At 37.3% G+C, this 27,352-nt stretch overlaps 1 protein-coding gene across 4 annotated transcripts in view; it reads right to left on the bottom strand.

Annotated features, from left to right (window-relative positions):
* Nucleotides 1-27,352, bottom strand: part of DPY19L1 (dpy-19 like C-mannosyltransferase 1) — a 124,068-nt gene that overhangs the window by 40,399 nt on the left and 56,317 nt on the right. For 3 of the 4 annotated variants that reach the window (XM_012558109.2, XM_023739584.1, XM_023739585.1), the window contains 6 exons: nucleotides 25,437-25,528; nucleotides 14,385-14,484; nucleotides 12,217-12,294; nucleotides 4,915-5,001; nucleotides 2,879-2,938; nucleotides 2,235-2,315 (listed from right to left, as the gene is read on the bottom strand). In XM_012558109.2, coding sequence (XP_012413563.2) covers nucleotides 2,235-2,315; nucleotides 2,879-2,938; nucleotides 4,915-5,001; nucleotides 12,217-12,294; nucleotides 14,385-14,484; nucleotides 25,437-25,528 — 498 coding nt within the window. The remainder of the gene's footprint in view (nucleotides 1-2,234; nucleotides 2,316-2,878; nucleotides 2,939-4,914; nucleotides 5,002-12,216; nucleotides 12,295-14,384; nucleotides 14,485-25,436; nucleotides 25,529-27,352) is intronic. The other variant, XM_023739583.1, reaches the window with a different exon arrangement.

Below are 27,352 nucleotides of genomic sequence, written 5' to 3'. Positions count from 1 at the left end.
CACACTTCAATCCATGACACATTCCCTGACTTTCCTGCATACTCCTGTAGCACTCTGTACAGATATCCCTCAGTATCTGTGGGGAACTGGTTCCAGAAACCCCGCAGATACCAAAATCCACGGATGCTCAAGTCCTTTATATAAAATAGCACAGATTTTTTTTTTTTTTTTTTTAAAAACACAGCAGAAGAATGAACAGTGTTTCGCTTTGAGGTAGAATACTGATGGTCGAGCCAGGTTAGGGCTGACGTGTGAGGCGGTGGATCAAAGCAGACACTCTGAAGGACAGCTGCATCCGGGCCCTCCTGCCGCAGGTTGCCCTCCAAGCCAGGGGTCCTTTTGGTAGGAGGTCCTGGGTGACCTGGGACGCTCGCACATCCACAGTGCAGGGAGTGCGAGGTCCTGGGCCTGCCTACTTTGTTCTCTCCTTCGGGAAGAGACCTCTGCAGCAAACACGCTCTGCCAGATCCTCGGCCAGGCAACCCCATTCCTAGTGTCCTCACTTGTCCAAATTGTGTGGGGGTGCAGCTGCCTCCATCCCCCTGGGCATGTTTTCCTTCACAGTCACAGACCCTTCCTCAGGCCAAACCCTGTCTTGCCTTGTGCTGCCCTCCTCACTGTTCCCAAGCCCTTGAGCTCTTATTCCCCATCCTCCCCAACTCAGATATTTTCAATCCATGGTTGGTTGCATCCGCGGATGTGGAACCCGCAGATATGGAGGGCCGACTGTACTTAATTTTATCACAGCCTTCATTCTATTGCATGGTAATTGCTAGGAACTGTTCCTATCTCCCACTAGACCCCTGTCTTGCTCAGCTTTATATCCCTAGCATGCATTCCACTGCCAGGTATACAGCAGGTACATACTGAATGGATGAATAAATAAAAACATTTTAAACTATTAACAAATACTCATAAAAAATGTCTCCAGAGGTTGTGGACCAACCACATAATAGCCCAATTTATTTCAAACTTTTTTTTTTTAAGCAAAAAATCCCCTGTTCATATGAATGCCTATACACATGTCCAATATGTAAGAGATTACAGCACAGCGGCTCTGGGTGAAAGAGGAGCTAACAGCGGGGAGAGGAGCCGACAGAACCCACGTAGGAGTCCCAGGAAGCCCTAGGACTTCCTAATTAGCCAATAAAAATATATTACAGGAAAAAAAATATGTGGTTTACTTTAGTGTTTTCCTGTTGGTTGTTGTACTCCTTTGTTTTTTAATTAAATCTTTGACAGCCTCCTGACTTAGGATGTGTTGATTAAACAATTAAAATAGGCAAAGCAACTATAGCTATGAACAATCATTAAAGTTACAAATCAAAATTCTCATTTCTCTCATACCTTGCTACCAAAAAAAGAAAAAACAAAAATGTCTGAATAAGACCAACTTGGATTAAATTGGCAAAGACTGAATGAAGCCTTTTTGAAGTTCCTATTACCTGTAAAGGAAACCCTGGTGGCGTAGTGGTCAAGAGCTATGGCTGCTAACCAAAAGGTCAGCAGTTTGAAACTACCAGGTGCTCCTTGGAAACTGTATGGGGCAGTTCTACTCTGTTTGACAGTGTCGCTATGAGTTGGAATCGACTCGATGGCAACGGGTTTGGTCTGGTTTGTTTTATTACCTAAAAAAGCTTATAAATAAACCCTATACAAGCATTGAACAGAAAACTGGGGAATAATGGGATTATAATCTGATCTACAGTTTAAGAGGCTCTGAAGATGGCATCTTTATCTTTTTCAAAAGTGAACTATAAAGATGCTGGATAAAAATGGTTGTCTAGACTAAAATTTAAGCTTAAATCTCTAGAGTGTTCTTCTTTAAATTTTTAAAATTTTGTGATATATCCCATTGCCATCAAGTCGATTCCGACTGCTAGTGACCCAATAGGTCAGAGTAGAACTGCCCTATAGAGTTTCCAAGGAGCGCCTGGTGGATTCGAACTGCTAACCTTTTGGTCAGCGGCCATAGCTCTTAAACACTACATCACCAGAGTTTCCTTGTGATATAGAAGGGTCAACAAAAGAATTGTGTCAAGAAATTAGTTTTAGAGAAGAGTGACTATACCCATAGTCACATTTACTTTATATTAAACAGATAAAATAACAGGTGGACAGACTTCATCCTGGAAGTTGGCTTAAATAGTGGTACTTCAAGGACTCAAACAATTCATCCTTAGCCTGTTTGACTCTTTACTAGGGCTTTGAAGTATAAGTAAAAATTCACTTACATCATCTGCAATGCCAAAGATTTTAGATGTCAAATACTTGAGTATGATAGTTCCAAACAACCAAAAACATCCTTGGATAATCTACAAAAGAAAAAAAAAAAAAAAAAGACAAAACAAAAATAACTTGGTATTTCCACTACTTGACCCATTTCATAGACATAGCCTAGGAGGAAAAAAAACAAATGCTTTAATCATGCATGAAATAAGTATCTCTATATTCACGAGAAAGTGCCAAAATGCATCTTAAATTAAAGAATGTTGTTCCAAAATTAAGCGGCAATAGCTAAAAATAAAAATATATACGTATAATCTTATTGTCAAATTAATATATATTTATAGGAGATTTATACAGCAACTGCAGTTAAATTCCTCTTTTACTAACAGTTTCTTACCCATACACTGCTCCTCAGAAGAAACATGAGTAATAAAATAAATAAAACTGGAATTTTTTAACTACCCACCAAATATTAATCTTAACTTGCTTCATGAAAAGGGCAATTTGACACATTAAAATTGAGCCTCAATATATTATAAAATTGTTAGATCCCCTGCAGTACACAAATCATTTTCTTAAAAGTAAAACATTAAAACCTCTGATATACTTTAGAGAAGGAAAACTTATGTATTAAAAGATTGATTCTTACCCATAAACTAAGTTCAGATACATTTATTTTCAGCAAATGTGGTTTCACTGCCAGCACAGCCTGCATAAAGAAAATAACAGGCTATACAGTTAATACCTGCAGACATAAATTCAAGTACCAAAAAATGAATAATAAGACTCTCAGGAATCTAAAATTCAGCACACTGTTGATCTTCCATGTAGCATCAATGCTAATTTCTATGTTCACTGATTTCAAGAAATAGCCCTATTATATCCAGGGTAGAATAGGTCAGTGAGTAATTTTTTAAAGTTGAAAACAGAATTACCATATGTAAATTTCTATGACAAATTTTACATATCTGATTTTTAACTAAGAAATCAATTAGAGAGCTTTCATCAGGCATAAGATTTTCCTTAAGCTAAAAATATTGACTCTTAGAATAAAACTACAAATGACATTTTCATGGATCGACTAAATACTTCTCTCTATGAAATTATACGTCTTTCCAGGTGCATCGACTTCAAAGTGTATTATTTATAGGGATCCAAATCTACTTCAAAGTTGGCAAAAATATGGTTGGAGATCAAAACACAAATACTTGAACCCAAAAAAAATATTTTCAGAAGTTTCTGAACATCAGAAAACACAAAATGAGATACGATTCAGGTTTCGATGTGATAACTATAAATATCTTCAAATGTATGTTTATAATTAAATATGCATAAACGTGCTATATTCCATAACTATTGATTGGCATCGTTTATTTTTACATGCCAAAATATATGAAATATATATAAATATGTTTAATTCATACTTTAGACATACCAGAAGCCCTGGTGGTACAGTGGTTAAGAGCTCGGCTGCTAACCAAAAGGTCGGCAGTTGGAATCCACCAGTGGCTCCTTGGAAACCCTCTGGGGCAGTTCTACTCTGTCCGTCACGGTCTCTGTGAGTCGGATCCGACTTGACGGCAATGGGTTTGTTTTTTGGTTTAGAGCAGTAAGCAATCAAGGGCTATCTGTTCTCTCTTACTGAGGTATGACTTTCCAGAAACACAATGAATCCCAAACAACTACAATTTCTTCTTTGGTGAAAACGGAAATGAGGACAATAAATATCTTTACTGTTAGCATATTCTTAGGAAATGGGTTATTAAATAAATGCTATTTGTATAATGGGACTAAGAAACAGGCAAACTCAGATTTGCTAATGGGTTCTAGAAATCAAGAAAGCCAAAATGATCTGAGTAACTTAAATGATTATTCAAGAAGTAGAATATATTTCGATTAGGACAGTGCAGAATGCTTTTTTCTTCAGAAAGCTGGCCTAAAAGCACATGCAGTTTAGATATAAGGAATCATTTCTTTCCCCCTTATGTATGCAAAACATTGTAACAATAAATCCCATTGAAAAAAGACAAAACCATCTCAGGAAGTCTTCAAATTTAGGAAGGCTTTTATATCTGGAAAGTCATCCTGCAAAAAGTGGCAGAAGGAGTTGGATGACCTTGCACCATTTGTTCCAACTCTGTAAGTCAGTTCTCCCATAATCTAACTCTGTTCTTGGTAGTGACTTAGCAAATACAACTGAATTCACCATCTGACTTAACCCATATCAATATTCCATAATACAGGCATGGGGAAAAATACTAAATAGTCACGGCCTCTGATCACAGAACAAAAAGAAGGGGCCACTGGGGATGTCAGAGTTGGAAAAGGGAATCAGAGTGCAGAGCAGCAATAGAATAAAAACTGGAGACAAAAAGAGGGGGGAAGGGAATGAAGAGAGCATAGAGGCATCCCTAAAATGAACTCTGGGACCAAAACTTAGGTGACTGAAAAGATGAGCAAAGATAAAGAAAGGACAAGGTAAGGAAAATGCTATGCTTTTCAATTTTAATCTGTATTTGCATTTTTCTCCTGTTTAAGAAGGGAACACTTGCAATATTCTATTACATATAGAAGTATCCAGTAAGACACTTGAGACAGTTCCTGTAGAAAATTCCCCAGGAATCCCAAACCAGTAATAAAGAACTATTAGTTTCAAAAACAATCTTGTGCTTAAGGAACACTTACCCAGATAATTACCAAAGAGGAAGCATAATAAGATGTTAATAACATTGAGTTTCCAAACATCAAAACAAAACAAAGTGCAAGAGAAATCTGGAAAAATCCAAGAAAAATATGATTAATGCACATAAATTCACAATGATTTTTATTATGAAAACGTCACATGCCCATTATAAACAAAATTCAAATAGCACAAAAGGGAATACACAGTGAACACTGAACTCCCTTCCATCTGACACCTTTAATCCCCAGAGAAAACTACCATCAACAGTTTCCTGGGCAACTTTCCAGAAAGCAACATGCATAAATTTTAGTTTTATATATTTTTAAAAAACACAAATAGAAAATTATCACATAAGTTATACTATTTCTTGCTTTATTCTTAATAATATGTCTCAGAGACCTTTCCATATCAGCCCAAACCAATCTAACTCTTTTTGTTTAATAATTGGACCATAAATTATTTAACTTGTCCTGTGCCTAGTACTAGACACATAAGTGGTCGCCAGTTTTGTTTTTTGTTTTTCCTACTACAAACACTGCTATGATAAGCATCCTTAGTATGTACATCTTATGTACATGTCAGAGACCCAGGGTGGTGTAAATGTTTAAGGCAGTCGGCTGCTAACTGATAAGTTGAGCCCACCCAGAGGTGCCATGGAAGAAAGTACTGGCGATCTACTTCTAAATATCAGCCACTGAAAACTATGGGGCACTGTTCTACTCTAACATACATGAGGTCGCCACGAGTTGGAGTAGACTCAATGCTACTGGTTTTATGTACATGTCAACACGTTTATGGGATAAGGTACAAGCGGTGAAATTAATGGATTAAAGGGTACATACATTTTAAAATTTGAAAAAATACTGGCAAATTACAAAAAGATTGTACCAATTTACCCTCCCACCAAAAGGGCATATGAGAATCCCTGTTGGCTCATACACTCATGTATTATTCTTTCAAGTATTTGTCAATGTAATAGGGTAAAAATGTTACCTCATTGTTTTACTTTTCCATTCCTTTAATAGTGAGTGAGACTCAGTTTCTTTTTTACATTTGCTATTATGCTGTTTTGTGTATGTGTGCTGAATTGCTTCTTCTAATCACCAGCCACTTTTCTACTGGGATTCACTACTTTTCTTAGGAGCACATTATATATTATAGAACCTAGCTCCTTGTCAGGCAAATGTAAATATTTTTCCCAGTTTATTATTTATCTTTGTTCATAGTATTTCTGCATTGTTTCTTATTTTATTTTTATTATTATTTTTATGTTAGTCAAATTTATCATTCTTTACCTTTAGGTCTTTAGGATTTAGCTCCATGATTAAAAACATTTTAAAAATAAAATAATCCATACTTTCTTCTAGAAGTATTATTTCTGATCTATATATACAAATTTTCATATGAATTTTAGAATCCATTTGTAAAGTTTCAAAAACCTGGCATTTTTATTAAAATTACATTATATCTATAATGTATATTTCATTATGTTTATAAAATTGCATCTGTACAATATTAAATCTCCAGATCCAAAAGGAAAACGTGTAGATTGCAATTCTTTAAGCCTTCTTTTACATAACATTAGATGAGTTGCAAAATTTTCTTCACACAGATCATGCATATTTCTTTAGTTTATTCGAAAGCATATTATTTCTCTTGCTATTGTATCAGGAACATTTTTTTCATCATATTTTCTAACTGATTATTATTATATATAAACCAAAACCCAAATCCATCGCCATCGAGCTGATTCCAACTCACAGCGACCCAACACGACAGAGCAAAACTGCCCCATAAAAAGCAAAGATGTCACCTTGAAGATTAAGGTGTGCCTGACCCAAGCCATGGTATTTTCAATCGCCTCATATGCATGTGAAAGCTGGACGATGAGTAAGGAAGGCCAAAGAAGAAATGAAGCCTTTGAACTGTGGTGCTGGCGAAGAATACTGAATATACCATGGACTGCCAAAAGAACGAACACATCTGTCTTGGAAGGAGTAGGACCAGAATGCTCCTTAGAAGCAAGGATGACGAGGCTACGTCTTACATACTTTGGACATGTTGTCAGGAGGGATCAGTCCCTGGAGAAGGACATCATGCTTGGTAAAGTAGAGGGTCAGCGAAAAAGAGGAAGACCCTTAATGAGATGGATTGACATAGTGACTGCAACAATGGTTTCAAACATAACAACGACTGTGAGGATGGTGCAGTACTTCATTCTGTTGTACAGGGGGTTGCTATATGAGTCAGAACCGACCTAACAGCACCTAACAACAACACAGGGTTTCCAAGAATTGGCTGGTGGAGTCAAACTACTGACCTTTTGGTTTGTATACAGAAAAGCTATATTTAATATATATAAATGAATACATTCTTTCATTACTTCTAACAGTTTTCAGCTTATTAATTTGGGTTTTTCAGGTATCCAAAATCATATCACTTGCAAATAATATCTTTACATTTTCTTTATTTTTGAAGCTTTAAAATTAATTATATTAGTTAATATTTCTGCAACAATATTAAGTAATGTGGCAATAGGCATATCTGTCATGTTTCTGGAATTAGTGGAAAGAGTTCTGTTGATTCATCATTCTGCATGATAGCTTTGGTTTGAGAACTGTGTGTGTGTGTGTGTGTGTGTGTGTCTGTGTGAATTTACGCACATCAATAAAATATCCATCTATTTTTATTTGATTAAGGTTTTAACAATAGGAATAGATGCTGACTCTTATCAAATGCCTTTATAGCATCAAAGGAAATGACTGTTGCTTATCTTTTTTTTAACCTACTAATATGAAGAAGTATATTAACAGAAGTCCTAATGTCAAATGAAGGAGGCCTGGTGGCACAATGGTTAAGCACTCAGCTGCTAAACAAAAGGGCAGTGGTTTGAACCTATCAGCGGCTCTGTGGGAGAAAAGATCTGGTAATCTGCTCCCATAAAGATAACAGCCTAGGAAGCCCAAATGGCTGGCTCCCTGCACTCTCGCATCTCTCTTTATTCCAATGTCACCTTTTCAGTGAGGCCTTCCCTCCTCACTCTATTTTACATTGCAGCCTCTGCTCCTACTCAGCAAAATCCCATCCTCCTTGTCTGCTTTATTTTTGTTAATACTACTTACTACCATCTGACATACTCTTTATTTTACATTTTTAGTTTATTTCTGTCTACATACACTAGAAATATAAGGTCTGTGAAAGGGAGGGGAGGGAGAGTTTGTTTTTATCCTCGCTATATCCTCAGCAGCTCTTAAAATGCTTAACAACTGGTGCCCAAAACATCAGTGAATTTAAATAAGAAGAAAATTTGAAAATTAATAAACTAAGAAAATTGAGAACTTAGAAGGTACAGAATAAGGAGATTATTACAGATATTTTTCTTAGTATCTGTATGTTTTTCAGTATCTATTTTTGGTAAGATTTCTTTTAAAAAAAAACAATGGTGTGAACAACTTCATGTTAATGAATTTTAAAACTTGGATGAAATGGGAAAATTTCTAGCAAAATAAAAGTTACCAAAAAATGACTCAAGGATAAGTCTGAATAGTCCTGTTATCATTAAATAAAGTGGATCAGTTATCTAAAATCTTTCCGTAAGGAAAAAAACAGGCCCATGTATATTTACAAGCAAGTTATACTGAACTTTCAGGCAGCAGGCCTTCCAGTCGTACACAACATTTACCACAGAACAGAAAAAGCAGGCACACATTCCAGTTAATTCTAAGAGGCTAGAATAAATCTGATATTAAAATAAGCCAAGAGTAAGAAAGGATAATTACTATCTAATACCATTTCTGAAAAGAATTGCAAAAATCCTAACAAAACAATAGCAACCTGAATCCAGCAATGTATAAAAATTATATTTAGCCCAGAAAAGCAAAGTTTCTTAATGCTGGAAAATCAATTAATGTAAATGACCGCAGTAACAGACTGAAGGAGGAAAAAGCACAAGATCATCTAAACAGATGCAGAAAAGCATTTGATGAAACTTAGCATTTATTTATTTCTTTTAAAAAGTGTTCAAAGGATGATGCAGACATGTTTAAGGGCACAGAAGCCAGCCTCAAGTAGTTGGTCAAATCTGGACTATTTCAAGCATCAGAATTAATAATGAAAGTAATGGATTATACCGCACTGAATAAAACAGAAACCATGAGTCCATACAGAGATGGACAGATGACACACAGAAAATTTGATGAGGAATGGGATTTTACATAGTCTCAAAGTATCTCCCTATAAAATATTTACTAATTATAAAAGAAAAAAAAAGAGTAATTTTATAGTGAAGACACAAGGCAGACACCACCTCAAATCAAGTGATCAAAGTCATCACAATCAGTAGAGGCACAAGTAAAAAACTTCAGGCTATCTGATACAATGCAATGAGAAGAACACACAGTGATGGACAGCTTGACTATCATCATAAAGAAACATCAGACAAACCCAAGCTGAAAGTCATTCCACGAAAATAGCTGGCCTGCAATCTTAAAAAAGGTCAATGTTGTGAAAGTCAAGGGAAAACTGAGGAAATGCTTCTAGACTGAAAGAGACAAAAGAATCATGACAACTCAAAAAAGTCTGCTTCTAACCTGGTTCCTTTGCTATAAAGGACATTACTGAGACAATCAGTGAAATTAGAATACTAGACAGTACTACAGATTCATTTTATGATTTTAATGGTAGTCTTGTGGTTACATTTATAGAAAATATAAACTATTCAGGGGTGATGGTACATCAGATCAGCAACTTATTCAGAAATGCTCAGGGAAAAAGCTCTTTGTAGGATACTTGCAAAATGGTTATAAGTTTGAGATTATTTTAAAATAAAACAGAAAAACAAAATTAAAAAAAATTAAACTAAAACCTCTTCACAAACTAGGAATTAAAAGGGAATCTCCTTTAACAAAGACTTACAAAAAATCTATTAGCAACTCTAGAAACATTTTCTTTAAAAATCACATTGCCCATTATCAGGATTCCTATGCAATCCTGTATTAGACGCATATACAGCACACTAAGTTGAGGAAGAGGGGGTATAAGTATTGGGAAGGAAGAAACAAAGCTAATTATGCAGAGATGGAATTACTATTCAGAAAACCCAGAGGATCTACAGAAAAATTATTAGAATAAAAGTTTAGCAAGATTGATAGAAATCAGACCACTGTACAAAAATCAATTGTATTCTATACACCAGCAACAAATAGAATACTTAATTCACTAAAAATACTATTTATAAGAGCAAAAAACTTATACCTAGAAATAAAGCCAACAAATAATTTGAAAAACTTTTATAAAAAAATTATAAAATTTTATAAAAAAATAAAATCTTTTAAGTTTTAGAAAAAAATCATGAAGAACATCTTCATGGTCTCTAAGTAAGGATTGAAAAGTACTACCATATAGGATGAGTTCTATAATGTTTACCATGTTAATGTCTTTTCATTAAAACACTGTAAAGAAAGTGAAAAGCAAGTCAATTTACAATACATAACTGACAAAGCCGTATCTAAAATACATGAAAGCACGACAACTCAATTTAAAAAAAGATAATATTACACAAGAGAAAAATGTGTAAAAGCCACGAATAAGCATGCACAAAAAAGGAAGCACAAAGGGCCCATAAACATACCAAAAGATGCTCGGCTTCAATGAGAATACGAAATAAATTAAGATCACAAGGTACTACTTTACACTCACCAGACTGACAAAATGAAAAAGGATGGAGAATAATGTGAACTGTTATATACATTGCTGTCTGAAGTGGTCTAATCATTTTGGAAAAACAATTTGATATTAAATTATGAAGTTGGACATGTACAGAATTTTCCACCCAGAAATTCTACTACTAGATAAACCTTGAGAAACTCTTCATTTATGTACTCCAGGAAGTAAGTGTAAGAATGTACAGCACTATTCATAAAAGAAAAAAAGGAGGAAACTAAATGTCCTTCAATAAGAAAATGGATAAATTGTGCTATATTTATACAACAGAAAATAGAAAGCAATGAAAATGCCTGAACTCCGTCAATATACAAATCTCACAAACCTGAGTGAAAACATAAGTCACACAAAATGATATCATTTTTACAAACCTTAAAAACTATGTCAGTATTTAATAATAAAAATATATATTATTTATGAATATATATATGTAGTAAAGTTATAAAGAAAAGCAACTTAATTACGATAAAAAACAATCAGGACAGTGGTTCCCTCTAGGAGAAGTGAGGGGTGTGTTCGGAGCACACAGGGCTTCAAAGGAATGATAAGGTTCTATTTCTCAAGTTGTAGGTTGGGCTCCTGGGTATTCATTTTTTAATTTTGCTAATAATTTCCCTGTACATTGTAAATCTCCTTTTATACGTAACAATTATTGCAGAATAAAAATAATGGCATATTATAAAAACAAAAATTATAGGAAAAGGAAAACATCAAAACTGTAAAAACCAATGATGAAGAGAAGGCAAATGTCTTTAAGGATAAAGATTCATCAACATCAACCAAACAGCCTTAGGTCTGTCACTCCATCAACTTAGGGCATTATTTTCCAAGATACCCACTTGGCTAACTTCTCCTCCTTCCAACCTTTGCTCCAATCTCCCCTTCTCGATAAGACCTGCTCTGAGCACCTCATGTAATATCTTAATGTCCCATCCCCTGACGCTTGTTGTTGTTAGCTGCCTTTGAGTCGATTTCGACTCCCTGACCTGTCTTACCCTGACTTTGTCTTTTCTTTTTTCCATAGTTCTTCTTATCATCAACATACCATATAACTTACCCACTCCCTATGTTTATTATTATTTGTCCTGTCTTTCTTCCCCCACTCCACTAGAATATAAGCTCCATGAGCGCTGGGATCTTTGTAGCTCTACTCACTGGTGTATCCCACTTCCCTGGATAGCCGGAGCTCAAGGAATGAGCATTCCACTTCATTTTAACAGAAAGCTCCTGGATAAGACACCATTCTATTTTTCTCTTTCGCCAATTATCTCTTTTACTTATAACGTATATTCAATGCACGATTGCATATCAGATTATATGATGAAGATTAAAAATTTCTGGGTGGCCTATTTAAAACGGTCAGTTGATTATATCAGAATTTTTGAACAACATTTGTTTTGGTTATAGAATCCTGTTACAACTAGTTTCAAGCATGAACAAACCAAATATTAATCATGAGTTTAGCATCATAACAGAAATAAAAGTAGCCAAACTTACTGACATCATGCTAAGTACCTGATAACCATCTTAAGAGTGTTATATATATTAACACGTCTAAAACAAAACACAGAGAAAACCATTACCATGTGCATATAAATGATCTTCTGTAATTTGCATACATCAATATACCCCACAACATATACTGCAAACAATGACGCAATCTGAAATTTAAAAAGAAATTAAGTTAAAAATAAAAATTATGTATAAAACAAGCAGCTATAAAAAATGAAGCAAATATTATTTCTATTGTCTCAAACTGACTTTATACAGAAATTGAGTTTTCATGTCATATACCAATCTATTATTGAATATGATCAACATATTAATACAGCAAATATTGGTTGATTTTTCTCTCCAATGCATAGCTCTGTCAATTAACTGTCAACCATCTACTTTGTGAGTTATCCAAAACAACAGTCATTGTCCTGGAACGTTGACTCCACTGTCAATTATAAACTGCCTCGACCCATCAAAAATTGAAAATTTAATTATAACGTGTAACAATTAATACACAATTAGGAAGGTACATTCAACTCAAAAATAGTTATATAATGCATGTGTGAATGAAAATACACTAATTTATGCTTGTCAGTACTCTTTACAGGTATGTTCTGTTCTCATTCATTAATACAGATATTCAAGCATTATATTACAATCAAATTTATTCAATTTCAAATTAGGAGGAGTACTTTCACCACAAACGTGTTTTTAAATTTCAGTTTCGAAGAAAACTGTATATGTATTTAGCAAGAATTCTAATAGTATTAGAGTTAGATGAATTAATAGACAAAATGATGACAATGTACCTTCTGATAAAATACAGAGGTATTATACCATACCTTGCCTCTCTGTTCTTCCTCATGGACAAAGCAATTCAAATTAAATTCCATGCCTCTCCTATAACATCACACTAAAGAGCTGAATACTTAAATGTACAACTTAAGCTCCATTCATCAAATTTTTTCTCCAAGCAATCTACCACAAACTTTCCCATTAGTAAGAAAAACAACAATTTCCCTTTACCTAGGGTTACCCATGGGGAACAGTACATTGCATAAAGGTAATGGAAATTACACAATAACTCTGGGGAAGCATATGTTGCTATTATTCAACATAAACCCCCGAGAGAGGCATAATACCTCTTCTCTCTACCAAACCAAAAAACTAAACCCATGGCCATCTAGGTTGATTCTGACTCATGGCAGCCTCATTACCAACCCACCCCCCAACCAAAAAAAAACCAAAAAACCCAGGCCCTCCCCACTTCAACTGGAAGCAAGGAGAACTCTCCCTTTTCACCCCAGGGGCTAAATAATTCATGACACACCAAATGGGTAAAATTTTAAGAAGATCTTAGAGATGTTTTAAACTAGAAACTGTAAAATGTCATCAAACTAAAGAAGACAAAGGAGTCTAAGTTAAGCACAAATGGAGTCTATTTTTTAAAAACAGTAATAAAAGCAGCTGACTTTACTGACTGATATCTTGCTAAGTACCAGATACCATGTTAAGAGTCTTATATAGATTACCATATCTAATCCTAACCATAACCCAATAAAATAAGGTTCTCTTATTTTCTCCATTTCATAAATGAGAAAACTAAAGCTATGAAAAGTTCAGAGCCTTGTACAAGAAGCCAGTGAGCAAAGCTGGGACTCAAAACCAGGTCTGACTCCACTTCCCAAGCAAAACATTTCAAAGAACATTAAAAAGCAACTCAAATTGCATTATATGAATATGGCCAGCATAACAGAAAAGCAGCACAGCAGGCAAGATGGAAAAAAATGAACACATTCTCAATTTAGTCTCACTCTCAAGCTACTTGCGTTATATATCAGTTTGAAAGGAAGGAAGGGCACAGGGAGACATGACAGAAAAACTGCACATTGGCAGGGGAGTTACACAATACGTGAACTTTTCAGCTTTTTATCCTGTTATCTAGTTTATTTAAGAGAAACACTTAAAATTAGAGCACTAGTCCTCTTTTAAGCACACTAACAAATTCTGAATAACACAGATAAGCATTCTTACAAATGTGAATTTAATAAATATGTTCTACTCTTAAGTAAATATACTGTTAATAAATAAATCTTATATATTTCCCCACTCTGAACTTTCTTTAAAAGTATGAACTAAAAACATTTTCGGGCTTAGAATCATATAACCTCTTAGTTCTATCATTTTATACAAATGAGTTCACATAATTAAACACACTAAGCTGAAATCAGTTTTAAAAATATAATCAAATTACCTGAGTAAGAAGTACAAACTGAGCAAACTGCCAAGGAAGTATGAAAAATATATTGGAAACGCAGAGTGCAATCAAGCTTCCTCTATAAAGTTTTGTAGCCCTTGAAAAGATAAAATACATATTAGTCAGTTTAATTACATGGCTTAAAACTGTTGCAAATTAGAATCTCTAGACACAATCTGGTTATAACATAAACGACATAAAATGAACCAATGGGACAGAAAGTATAACTCTTAACACTCAATTACAACCATCCTCTATGAAAATTAAATATTACTGTACAAACACAAAGCCTGCAAGGAGAGGGAGATCAGCCAGGTCAGGATATGCACTGAATTTGTTCAAACTATATTTTGGAAAATTCATAATCAAACATTTTTGAGTTGCAGTCAATGGATTCATTAGTTGGTGAGACAGAGCATGTCTATGAAAAATAATAGAAAGTGGTATATTATGACTACTATATATTACATAGAAAAGCACTGCAAGAATTCAGAATAAGGGCTGAGCAGTGAGGGAGATTCTGTGGAGGATGTGTGATAAAAGTTGGATCTTGAACAGGTAAGGCGTAGAAAGGCGGAGGGAGGCAGAGACACAGGCCTTCCTGAAGCCACCTTTAGAGGATCCACTTTGGTTCTCACTTGTAATTTAGGAGACTTTAAGGAGAGTGAGGTGATTTTATCTTTCATGCTAATTTCAAGAAGTACTTTCCTCCTAATTCTGTGAGCCAGTGTGAATCCCCTAAACATGCCTAAACTCTTCACGGAAGTGGAATCAAGGACTCTTAAACTCCAGATAATCTATTAATGAGTTATTGGAGCAAATTATTGTGAAACAGAAAATATATAACTGCATTCTACATAATAGTTTCTATTCTGTGAAACTTCCATTTTGATTACCTGTTTGTATGTACACATGTATGTATATACTGGGCCACAATGTAAAATTGATTTATTTCTTATAGGTCACAGTCAAAAAGTTTGAAAGCTACCAAATGGAGTAAAGGAGAATGAAGAACACCAAAGACACAAGGAAAGTATTAGCCCAAGAGACAGAAAGGGCCACATAAACCAGAGACAGCTTGAGACCAGAACTAGATGGTGTCTGGCTACCACCAATGACCACCAGACAGGGAACACAAAAGAGAGTCCCTGAGAGAGCAGGAGAAAGGTGGGGTGCAGAACTCAAATTCTAGTAAAAAGACTAGACTTAATGGTCTGACTGAGACTGGAGGAACCCCGGAAAGCATGGCCCCCGGACTCTCTGTCAACCCAGAACTAAAGCGATTCCCAAGGCCAACTCTTCAGACAAAGATTGGACTGGACTGTGGGACATTAAATGATACTTGTGAAGAGTGTGCTTCTTAGCTCAAGTAGATACATGAGACTAAATGGGCAGCTTCTGTCCGGAGGTGAGATGAGAAGGCAGAGAGGGTTAGGAGCTGGTTAAATGGACATGGGAAATCAGGAGTGGAAAGGAGGAGTGTGTTGTCACAGTATAGGGACAGCAATTAGAGTAACATAACACCGTACGTATAAATTTTTGTACGAGAAACTAACTTGAAATATAAACTTTCCCTTAAACTACAATAAACAAACCAAACAAAAAAAAACAGTTTGAAAGCTACCACCCAAAATAAAGCAGCTCTATTTTGGAGCCCTGGGGTAGCAGCAGTTAAGAGCTCAGTTGCTAACCAAAAGGCTGGCAATTTGAATCCACCAGCCCCTCCTTGGAAACCCTATGGGGCAGTTCTACTCTGTCCTATAGGACCACTACGAGTCAGAATCAACTCGAAAGCAACGGATTTGGTTTTTATACTGCTTTTGAACACTGAACATGATTTTCATTTTATGGGTAATGAGAGATATTAAAGATATCCGAGTAGCGTTTAAGACTAGTCTGACAGTGGGTATAGCATGCACTGAGGGGAAAGAGGAGGAACAAATGGAAAACAAGGAATTCTAACTGGCGAAGGCATGATTGATAAGCACTGAACCAAGATAACAGAAAGGGAAAACAAAGGAATGCCAAGAACAATCAGGAAAAAGCTAAGACTGTGCTGGTATAAGGTAATTTATGCAAAAATAAACTGGAAAAGATTTAAAATTCAAAAATTAGATACATTGTTCAAACAATTTCTATCCTTACTTGTAAGTAATCCCTACCATTAAGGAATAATTTCTTTCCTAGTCGTACACCACCATCCTCAGCACCTACAGTTCACATCAACATTGCTCAGCTTCTTCTTGGCTCACCCAAGCCACTCACCCACCACTCCACTCCGCCATCACAAGCAGATGGCCAATGGGATGAGGCTGTCCTCATTTAGAAGAAAGGCAAGAAGTTGACCACAAGTCTAAGAAAAAAGGATGTGGTTTCTCCAGCAGAAAAGACTGCAGCTGCCAAGAAAGCAGGTGTCACCCCAAGCAAAATGAAAGCAGCACCGCGCTTCCAAGCAACCAGACACACCAGCCATAGTAGCAGCCACACCAGGCACAAAGGGAGCCATGCCAACAAGGTACAAAGAATAGGAAGACTGCACCCAGTTAAGAAGGGCTGAGGTGCCAATGAGGATTGGGAGGAAGATCAAGATGATGATAAATCCGTGGACATTTCTCTCACATGTCTAAACTTGGGGAGGAGGTGGTTTTATAAAAGTTATACTGAATTTGCCACTGTGTTTGGGCAAACTACTGTGCTATGGACACTGGTGATATAATGTTGGAATGCCAAGGGTCCACACAACTTACCCGGGTCTTTTATGCTGTTGCATACACTTTGTGAGTTAACCACTATTTAAATGATGCTGCTTTTTATGCTTCATTTTTCAAAGTACAATAGACATATGAAGTTTCAGGTTACTAAAAAATTTTCAAGTTTGCTTTTAAAAACGTTTTAAGAAGGATGAAAAAATATTGCTAATCTTTGCCTTGAAAAATTATATGTATGTGTTTATTTACTATTTACTCTGTAATTCAACTTTAGTAACACTTAAAAATTAGAAAAAAATGTTTTTTATACTTCACTGTAGGGACACTTGCTTTTACTACCATATCTCTGTAAACTAACACAGTTATATAGAATGTTTGAGAGTTATTTTCCATACCATCAAAGTACACTGCCAGCAAAGACTGTAAAAGCAGAGTACATTTTTTGGGGGAAAGACACAAATTGTTTAAAATTTTTCATGATGTTAAATTCTGAGTAATAAAATGACAGTTTGTATAATTTTTTTATAATAAATAACTTTTGAGGAAAAAAAAAGCGATGAAACAGCAATGGCAAAAGCAGTAGCTACCCTGGCTAAAAAAGGCCAGGAATATGAAAAGGAAGACGTCAGCAAGGATAAAGAACAAGGAGGATGAAGAAGACATTCCCCCTAAAACTTTTTTGCAAAAGCCAAAGGTGCCAACTGGAATGAGGAGGTGGGTCTGGGTGGAGGTACAGGCTGAAGATATCAATGATTAGGAGGTAAGGAAGAGGTAAAGAAACAGCTTGCCACAAAAGCACATGGAAAACAAACAGAAAAGAACCCAATAGTCTTTGAAGCCAAGAAACAGCAATTGGAGCAGGACCATGATGGTAGATGGAATAATGGATTTCAAAGTTGTCTACGTCCTAATCTCCAGAACATGGGAATGTGAATACATTACATGGCAAAGGGGAATTAAGGTACAGATGGAACTTTAAGATTGCAGGTGGAATTAAGATTACCAGCCAGCTAACCTTTCCATAGAGAGATTATCCTGGATTATTCAGGTGGACTCAATGGACTCACAAGAGTCCACAAAAGACTCTAAGTGATTAGTAAGAAGGATTCAACCACCCATCGTTGGCTTTGAAGATGGAAGTAAGTCAGAAGCCAAGGAGTGCAGACAGCCTCTGATGTAGTTATTAGGTACCAATGAGTTGGTTCTGACTCATAGCAACCCCTGCCCAGTCCTGCGCTATCCTCACAGTCATTGTTATGCTTGAGCCCATTGTTGCAGCCACTGTGGCAATCTATCTCATTGAGGGTCTTCCTCTTTTTCACTGACCCTCTACTTTACTAAGCACGATGTCCTTCTCCAGGGACTGGTCCCTCCTGATAACGTGTCGAAAGTATGTGAGACAATATCTCGCCACCCTTGCCTCTGAGGAGCATTCTGGCTGTACTTCTTCCAAGACAAATTTGTTTGTTCTTCTGGCAGTCCACGGTATATTCAATATTATATGCCAACACCATAATTCAAAGGCATCAATTCTTCAGTCTTCTTTATTCGCTGTCCAGTTTTCACATGTACATGAGGCGATTGAAAACACCATGGCTTGGGTCAGGCACACCTTAGTCCTTAAAGTGACGTCTTTGTTTTTTAACACTTTAAAGAGGTGTTTTGCAGCAGATTTGTCCAATGCAATGCATCACTTTGATTTCCTGACTTCTTCCATGGGCGCTGATTGTGTGTCCAAGTAAAATGAAATCCTTGACAACTTCAATCTTTTCTCCATTTATCATAACATTGCTTACTGATCCAGTTGTGAGGATTTTTGTTTTATGTTGAGGTGTAATCCATACTGAAGGCTGTGGTCTTTGATCTTCATCACTAAATGCTTTAAGTCCTCTTCACTTTGAGTAAGCAAGGCTGTGTCATCTGCATATCGCAGTTGTTAATGAGTCTTCCTCCAATCCTGATGCTGAGTTTTTCTTCACATAGTCCAGCTTCTCAGATTATTTACTCAGCATTTGGATTGAATAAGTATGGTGAAAGGATACAACTGGGACACACACTTTCCCTGATTTTAAACCATGCAGTATCCCCTTGTTCTGCTCAAATGACTTCCTCTTGGTCTAAGTACAGGTTCCTAATGAGCACAATTAAGCGTTCTGGAATTACCATTCTTCCCAATGTTATCCATAATTTGTTATGATCCACATAGTCGAATGTCTTTGCATAGTTAATAAAACACAGCTAAATATCTTTCTGGTATTCTCTGCTTTCAGCCAGCATCCACCTGACATCAGAAATGATATCCCTTGTTGCGCGTCTTCTTCTGAATCCAACTTGAATTTCTGGCAGTTCCCCGTTGATGTTCTGCTGCAATCGCTTTTAAATGATCTTCAGTAAAATTTTACTTGTGTGTGATACTAATGATATTGTTCGGTAGTTTCTGCATTCATTTGGATCATCTTTCTTTGGAATGGGCACCAGTCAGTTGGCCAGGTAGCTGTCTTCCAAATTACTTGGCATAGACAAGTGGCCACTAATGGAGCTGCATCCATTTGTTGAAACATCTCAGATGGAATTCTGTCAGTTCCTGAAGCCTTGTTTTTTGCCAATGCCTTCAGTGTAGCTTAGACTTCATCCTTCACTACCGTTGGTTTTTCCTCATATGCTACCTCCTGAAATTACTGAATGTCAACCAATTCTTTCTAGTACAGTGACTCTGTGTATTCCTTCCATCTTCTTGTGGTGCTTCCCGCACGGTTTAATATTTTCCCCATAGAATCCTTCAATGCTGCAACTCAAGGCTCGAATTTTTTCTTCAGTTCTTTCAGCTTGAGAAATGTCGAGCATGTTCTTCCCTTTCGGTTTTCTATCTCTAGGTTTTTGCACATTTCATTATAATACTCAACTCTGTCCTCTCAAGCCATCCTTTGAAATCTTCATTTTTTTTACTGCATTTAGATGAAGGTTTACAGAACAAACTAGCTTCTTACTAAACAATACAAATATTGTTTCATGACATCAATTGCCAACCCCACAACATGTCAACACTCTCCCCTTCTTGACCTTAGGTTCCCTATTACCAGCTTTCCTGTCCCCTCCTGCCTTCTCTTCTTGTCCTTGGCCCTAGGCTGATGTGCCCATTTAGTCTCATTTTGTTTTATGGGCCTGTCTAATCTTTGGCTGAAGGGTGAACCTCAGGAGTGGTTCTTCATTACTGAGCTAAAAGGGTGACCGGGGCTATATTCTCAGGGTTTCTCCAGTCTCTGTCAGGCCGGTAAATCTGGTCTTTTTTTGTGAGTTAGAATTTTGCTCTACATTTTTCTCCAGCTCTGTCCAGGACCCTCTACTATGATCCCTGTCAGAGCAGTCAGTGGTGGTAGCTGGGCACCATCTAGTTGTGCTGGACTCAGTCTGGTGGAGGCTGTGGTACTTGTGACCCATTAGTCCTTTGGACTAATCTTTCCCTCGTGTCTTTGGTTTTCTTCATTCTCGCTTGCTCCAGATGGGTTGAGACCAGTGAAGTATCTTAGATGGCCACTCACAAGCTTTTAAGACCCCAGATGCTACTGACCAAAGCAGAACGTAGAACATTTTCTTTATAAACTATGTTATGCCAATTGAGCTAGATGTTCCCTGAGACCATGGTCCTCACAGCCCTCAGCCCAATAATTTGGTTCCTCAGGGAGTTTGGATGTGTCTATGGAGCTTCTATGACCTTGCTTCAGAAAAGTTGTGCTGGCTTCCCCAGTATTGTGTACTGTCTTACCCGTCACCAAGGTTACCACTTATCTATTGTCTACTTAGTGTTTTTCCCTCCCCATGTCTCCCCTCCTGGTAACCATTAAAGATTGTTTCTTTTTGTGTGTAAACTTTTTCATGAGTTTTTATAGTAGTGGTCTCATACCATATTTGCCCTTTTGTGATTGACTTGTTTTACTCAGCATAATGCCCTCCAGATTCATCTATGTTGTGAGACGTTTAGCAGATTTATCATTGTTCTTTAACGTTGTGTAGTACTCCATTGGTGTGTATGCACCATAATTTGTTTATCCATTTATCTGTGATGGGCATCTAGGTTGTTTCCATCTTTTTGCTATTGTGAATAATGCTGCAATGAACATGGGTGTGCATATGTCTATTTGTGACGGCTCTTATTCCTCTAAGATATATTCCTAGGAGCAGGATTGCTGGATCATATGGTATTTCTATTTCTAGCTTTTTAAGGAAGCATCATATTATTTCCAAAATGGTTGTACCATTTTGCATTCCCACCAGCAGTGCATAAGAGTTCCAATCTCCGCACAGCCTCTCCAACATGTTATTTTCTGTTTTTTGTTTTTTTTTTAATTTGTGTCAGTAATGTTGGAGTGAGATGGTATCTCATTGTGGTTTTGATTTGTATTTCTCTAATGGATAGTGATCTCAAGCATTTCCTCATGTGTCTGTTAGCTGCCTGAATGCCTTCTTTGGTGAAGTGTCTGTTCATATCCTTTGCCCATTTTTTAACCGGATTATTTGTCTTTTTGTTGTAGAGGTGCAGGATTTTCCTATAGACGTTAGAGATCAGAACTTTGTCAGATTTGTCATAGCCAAAAATTTTTTCCCAGTCTGTAGATTCTCGTTTTACTCCTTTGGTGAAGTATTTTCTTTAATATTCATTTATTATTTTTATTGTTGTGCTTTAAGTGCACGTTTACAGTTCAGTTAGCCTCTCATACAAAAATCTATATATACATTGTTATGTAACCCTAGTTCCTTTCCCTGTACTGCGAAAGCACACTCTTCCTTTCCACTCCAAATTTCCCGTGTCCATTCAACCAGCTCCTGACCTTCTCTGCCTTCTCATCTCGCTCTGGAAAGGAGCTGCCCGTTTAGTCTCATGTATCCACTTGAGCTAAGAAGCACACTCTTCATGAGTATCATTTTATGTCCCATAGTCCAGTCTAATCTTTGACTGAAGAGTTGGCCTCGGGAATGGTTTTAGTTTTGGGCTAACACAGAGTCCAGGGGTCATGTCTTCCAGGGTCCCTCCAGTCTCAATCAAACCACTAAGTCTGGTCTTTTTACTAGAATTTGAGTTCTGCACCACACTTTTCTCCTGCTCCGTCAGGGACTCTCTGTTGTGTTCCCTGTCAGGGCGGTCATTGGTGGTAGCTGGGCACTATCTACTTCTTCTGGTCTCAGGCTGACGAAGTCTCTTGTTTATGTGGCCCTTTCTGCCTCTTGGGCTAATACTTTCCTTGTGTCTTTGGCGTTCTTCATTCTCCTTTGTTCCACGTGGGTTGGGGTCAATTGATGCATCTTGGATGGCTGCTCACTAGCTTTTAAGACCCCAGATGCCACTGAAGTCTTTTGATGAGCCTAAGTATTTAACTTTTAGAAGATCCCAGTTATCTAGCTTATATTCTGTAGTTTCTGTGTTGTTAGTTATGGTTTGTATCCTGTTAATGCTATGTGTTAGGGCCTCTAGCGTTGATTCTATTTTTTTTCTTCTATGATCTTTATAACTTTTGGTTTTATATTTAGGTCTTTGATTCATTTTGAATTGGTTTCTGTGTATGGTGTGAGGTATGGATCCTGTTTCATTTTTTTGCAGATGGACATCCAGTTTTGCCAGTACCATTTGTTAAAGACTTTCTTTTCCCCATCTGATGTACTTTGGGCCCTTGTCAAGGATCAAGTAACCATAGGTGGATGGATTTACATCTGGGTTCTCAATTCTGTTCCATTGGTCAATGTATGTGTCATTGAGCTCTTTGAAATCTTCTGTTCAGCTCTTTCATTTCATCATTTCTTCAATTCACTTTGGCTACTCTACATTCAAGAGCAAGTTTCAGAGTCTTTTCGGACATCCATTTTGGTCTTTTGTTTCTTTCCTATCTTTTTAATGACCTCTTGTTTTCTTCATCTGTGATATCCTTGATGTCATTCCACAACTCTCTGGTCTTTGGTCATTAGTGTTCAATGCACCAAATCTATTCTTGAGATGGTCTCTCAATTCAGGAGGGATAGACTCAAGGTCTTACTTTGGATCTTGTGGACTTGTTCTAATTTTCTTCAACTTGAAATTGCATATGAGTAATTGTATAATCTATTCCACAGTAAGCCCCTGGCCTCGTTCTAACTGATGATATTGAGCTTTTCCATCATCTCTTTCCACAGATGTAGGCAATTTGATTCCTGTGTATTTCATCTGGTGAGGTCCATATGTATAGTTGCTATTTATGTTGTTGAAAAAAGGTATTTGCAATGAAGAAGTCATTTGTCTTGCATAATTCTATCATATAGTCTCCAGTGTCATTTACATCACCAAGGCCATATTTTCCAACTACCAATCCTTCTTCTTTTGTTTCCAACTTTCGTATTCCAATCACCAGTAATTATCAATGCATCTTGATTGCATGTTCAGTCAATTCCAGACTGCAGAAGTTGGTAAAAATCTTCAATTGGTTCATCTTTGGCCTAGTGGTTGGTGTGCATTTTTGAATAATAGTCGCGTCAACTGGTCTTCCTCGTAGGCATATGGATATTATCTTATCACTGACAGCGTTGTACTTCAGGACAGAATCTTGAAGTGTTCTTTTTGAGGATGAATGGAACATCTTTCCTCTTCAAGGTGTTATTCCTGGCATAGTAGACCACCTGATTGTCCAATTCAAAATGGCCAATACCAACCCATTTTAGCTCATAATGCCTAGGATATCCATCTTTATGTGTTCCCTTTCATTTTTGACAACTTCCAATTTTCCTAGATTCCATGTTTTGAGTATTAATGGATGTTTGTAGCTGTTTCTTCTCATTTTCAGTTGTACCACATCAGCAGATGAAGGTCCTGAAAGCTTGATTCCATCCACATCATTAAGGTCAACTCTATTTTGAGGAGGCAGCTCTTCCCCTGTCGTCTTTTGAGTGCCTTCCAACCTGAGTGGCTCATCTTCTGGCACTATATCAGACAATGTTCTGCTGCTATTCATAAGGTTTTCACTGGTCAATTTTTTCATAAGCATACTGCCAGGTCCTTCTTCCTAGTCTGTCTTAGTCTGGAAGCTCCGCTGAAACCTGTCCACCAAGGATGATCCTGGTGCTGTTTGAAATACCAGTTGCAAAGCTTCCAGTAACATGCAAGCCACCACAGTATGGCAAACTGACAGACATGTGGTGGCAAATACCCTCTAGAAGCTGGAAAAGACAAGGAAATGGAAAACTAATACAACTATCCACAGTATGTCTCTCAGGATGGATTAAAGGAAGTAGTGCTCAGCAACTGGAGCTCCACTATCCACAGCTACTTAAATCAGATTAGTGAGTAAGGGTGAGAAGAATTAAAGGTTTGCCTTCACTGAATTTTAGACAGTAGAAGAAGAAGAAAAGCAGGAATTAGAGACATATGGACTGTCTACTCTCTACACTATACTGGAGAGAAAAACCGGGATCAAGAATATGGATGTGAACGAACAGCATCTGCAGTGGTGAATAAAGATTCTCTTCTAGTGCAACACTTCTTAAAGTGTTTCAGAAGGGAACATCAATCAAGGTGTCCCAGAACCAATATGGCAAAACTAAAGGTTATGAATTCATATTTCACCTTTTCAGAAGATGCTTTAAATGCCTATAAAAAAAGAGAAATGTATTGCAGACCAATCAGGTTGGAGTTGCAAAGATTTAAAAAAGCTAATGCAAAAGAAGCCACTCATCCCACACTCTGTCACAGGTCTGTCTGAAGACACTACATACGGACTGAAAGCCATGTTATGGCTCTATTCCTGCTGGGATAATCACAGAGGGAAGCTGGACTGTCCAAACTGTTTGGTTTACTAGACTTTAACAAGGTTCTTCTGAATTCTGCAGATCACTAAAGGAAGCTGTTATTCAAAGTCATTTTCATATTCTCACTGTTCTTAGTTTCTTTTTATAGGTTCGCTTTTGTTTTCTTTCTACCCTTCCGGATCAAGGCAGGATCTGTCTAAACTCAGTATTTGTCAACAGAAAGAGGACAGAATTATGTTCTTTGCTCTGGAGGGCCACCAGCTTACTTCCTTTCTGCCCATTTTCAGGAGGTTATGCAGTGGCAGAAAATGACTTGGGAAAGGAGATGGCAGAGGAAATGGAAGCAGATTTGCTGCTCCTCGAGTAGTCACTGTGGACTGCTAAGAAAAAGGAAGAGGACTAGAAGTTTTTGGTACTAGATATTTTGAAGTTATAGTCTTAAGATATTCTTTACTAATTCAACCTACCAATAGGATCATCTAGTTAAGTATTTTGTTATATTAATTTTTTTATAGAAGCTAAAGAAATTCTAGTTTAAGTTACTTAAGGCAGAAAAAAAAGCATAACCCAAAGTTACCTGAGAATATGAGTCACAAGCAACATCTGAAGTACAAGGAATGGATATGAAAAGCTTTCGCGGAGAGGTGGTGTCCACATCACACGGGTACACTAAAAAAGAAAAAAATTCATAGCATGTGCTGTATTTGTTAAAATTTCTAAGTAAGACATACCAAGTAAAACAAAAAACTAAACAAAAAACCTGTTGCCATCTAGTTGATTCCAACTCATAGGGACCCTACAGGACAAAGTAGAACTGCCCCATAGGATTCCAAATCTCTAAATCTTTACAGAAGCAGACTATCCCATCTTTCTCCCAAGGAGCGGCTGGTAGGTTCAAACTGCTGCCCTCTTGGTTAGCAGCCAAACACTTTAGCCACTGCACACCAGGGCTCCTTTAGCAAGTAAACACTACTATTTATAAATACAAATAGAAGTACTTTTCACATCTAATTTAAATGGTGTGTTGCAAAACAAGAAGCTACTAGATTTTCCATAAACAACAAAACTGAGAATGGAGAAGTATTTACTGAGAAAGGGACACACATGGCTTAAGATCTTGTAAAGTATTAATATAATGGACTGTCAACAAGAAAATACCAAAAAGCTTCAACTATAGGCTAAAAGGAAAGGGGGGAAAGTACCAGCAAGAAAACGTTATGCCAAGAACTCAAACCACTTCATTTGAATTGGCTGTTTATACATTGTCTCTTTTTATATGAATTTCAAAAAAAGTACCCATAGGAGTTCTGGCAGAATGGCGCTCTAGGCAGAAGCACCAGGCCGTCCCTCCACAGCAAAGATCCGAAAAACTAAGCCAAACAGAAAAAACAGCAATCCTGAAACCCTAAATAATCAAATGAAGAGATAAAGGACTCAGCCAAGCACCAATGGACTGAGAAAACTGACAGAGAACGGAGAGCGAGGAGAGATTCATGCAGAGGTCCCCTATGAGCTAATGCAGCACCGATCCGCCATCTTGGACTCCTATCAGAGACCAGCAAATAGAGGGTATGAGAAAAAAGCTTCACGGAGCTTCTAGCAGGAGACAGAACAACTGGTAATTTGCGATATATGCTTTCCCAACCCCTACCCTTCTTCACCCCCACTCAGCCTCCTCTGCTTCCCGCAGCCACAGTCTCTTGTCCGGGAAGCACCGGCCGCTTGGATTCCACCCACCCGCGCTGGCCGGCTCTCTGAGTGCCATTTGTTGGCTGCTGGTGTTGCTTTTTTTCCCGCTTCTTTTGATTTTTTCTTTATGGCTCACTACCTCCCCCACCTTTCACACAAATACCTGCCTCCGTGCACCATCTTTGCTTCTTCTTGAGGGGCTACGGAGCTCCGTTCAAGTGTGGAACTGCTTCCAGTTCTGGGCGGCCACGCTGGTGGGATCCTGGGGCTTTTGTTTGTTTGTTTTGAATTGTTTATTTTCTTTTCCTCTTCTTGAGTTGGGAGCCTGTTCTGGCTGGGTGGTGCTGCACATCTTGGAACCTACTACGTTGGCTTGTGCAGACGCGCAGAGGGATCCCTGAGTGCATTTCTCTTTTCGTGGGGTTTTTTTTTTAATCTGTCTTTTTGGGGGCCTTTCATGTTCTTTTTTTTTTTTTAATTTGTTCTCTTTTCCCTCTTTTTGCCTTTTCATCTTTATTCATTACTCAACTTCTCATCTCTCTATACCTTCCTTCTCTTTCCGATCCCTGAATACCTGGCGCTGAATACCTCTATGCCTTCCAGCAGGCTATACAGCAACACCTGAGAACAAATTCCCAAGACCTCATAGCTGCACTGGTGGGATCCCTGGGAGCTTTGCTGTTCTTTTTCATTTCTGATTTTTATTTATTCATTCTTTTCTTTTTTTTCTTCGTCTTCCCCTTTCTGTTCCTCTCCATTTCATAGTCTCTCATCTCTCCAGTCTAACAGCAAGCTCCCCTAGCA

Source organism: Trichechus manatus, unplaced genomic scaffold (genome assembly GCF_000243295.1).
Source record: "Trichechus manatus latirostris isolate Lorelei unplaced genomic scaffold, TriManLat1.0 scaffold00137, whole genome shotgun sequence".
NCBI classification, from domain to species: Eukaryota; Metazoa; Chordata; class Mammalia; order Sirenia; family Trichechidae; genus Trichechus; species Trichechus manatus.
Note: the sequence above shows the minus strand (reverse complement) of the source record. Positions and strands in the feature narration are given on the sequence as shown.